General features: G+C 58.8%; 1 protein-coding gene across 1 annotated transcript; it reads left to right on the top strand.

Moving 5' to 3' along the window:
* Positions 1–789: 789 nt before the first annotated feature.
* MLLT11 (myeloid/lymphoid or mixed-lineage leukemia (trithorax homolog, Drosophila); translocated to, 11) lies at positions 790–1,059 on the top strand. The gene has a single exon (XM_009710359.1). The coding sequence runs from the start codon at positions 790–792 to the stop codon at positions 1,057–1,059; it is 270 nt and encodes an 89-aa protein (XP_009708661.1).
* The last annotated feature ends 222 nt before the right edge of the window (positions 1,060–1,281 follow it).

A 1,281-nucleotide genomic window follows, 5' to 3' on the forward strand; every position in this document is an offset into this window, starting at 1 on the left:
GGGCATGGCGGGGTGGGATGGCGGGCACACAGCCGGCACCGGTGGTGTGGGTGGGGTGCGATGGCAACGCCGAGCGATGCTTCTTCCAGCCCTTTCTAGAGGGTTCGGTTGCGGTCCCTCGGGGCGATGCGATGCCACGCCACGCGGGGCAGGGAGGGAGGGGACAGCGTGGGCTCTGTGGGTGGTGAGGGGATGTGCAGGGACCCCCCTCCAGTTGTCCGCTCCGTGGGGGGCTCGGCACAGGGAAAGGGCGAGGCCCTTTTGACGGAAAAACGGTTCATTTGGATCCTGGTTTCTGTCCATCCCAGCAGAGTGGGATGTGGGGGACAGCCTGTCTCTGCTCCCTGCCGATGCCAGCCCACAGGCATCGAGGTGCCCAGGAGGGATGTTGGGAGACGTGGTTGGGAAGGGGTGAGCCCCCACCCCGGCCTTCCTTCCCACGCTCCCCTTTGTGCAGATGGGGAAACTGAGGCACGGGGCGACAAGTCCCATTGCACACCCCTTCAAATTACGACTCAGAGAAGGGCCGTGACCAAGGCCATGGATAAGACCAGCGGCAGGGCTCAAGTTTGCATTTAGACCCAGCCTAAAGTCAAACCTCCCCGACACCACACTCTCCTGCCCCATCGATTTTTTGGAGGGTGGTGGGGGGGGTGTTATCCTGTGGGATTTGGTCAATATGGCAACGTCTGAGAGTTTCGGCTGCTTTGGGGCAACTCCTGTACCTTTGGTAGAGCTTTTTCTCCTCCTCTCCTCTCCCCTCGCCCTCTTCGCCTTCACAGCCCGAAAATGCTGGACACCAGCAGCAGCCAGTACGATTCCTTCATCTACTGGAGGATGCCGATCCCACGGCTGGATGTGGCGGAGCTGGAGGGGCTGGGGCTCGGCGACGTGGCCCTCTACAAACCCAAAGGAGGGCTGGGCAAGCTCGTCGGCGAGCGGGATCAGATCAGCCAAGACATCTCCGAAGAAGAGGACAGTCTGCTGCAGTTCAACAGCTTTAATTTCTGGAGAGCTCCCATCGCCAGCATTAGCTCGTCAGATTTTGATCTAATTTGAAGCTCTCCTTTCTGCCGCTTCTCACCCCCCCTGCCCTCTCCCTCTCTGCTAGGCATGCGAGGATTTGGTTTTGTTGTCGGTTTGGAGGTTGTGGGGATTTGGTGTTTTTTTTTTGTTTCCAGACATCACTAATTAACTCAGCAGTTCACCCCAGCCCTGACGGTGATGTGCTCCCCGCAAAGCTTCAACCTCTTTTCACCTCCTTCCTCTTTTCTTCCCTTC

This window comes from Cariama cristata, unplaced genomic scaffold, assembly GCF_000690535.1.
Source record: "Cariama cristata isolate BGI_N322 unplaced genomic scaffold, ASM69053v1 scaffold17721, whole genome shotgun sequence".
NCBI classification, from domain to species: domain Eukaryota; kingdom Metazoa; phylum Chordata; class Aves; order Cariamiformes; family Cariamidae; genus Cariama; species Cariama cristata.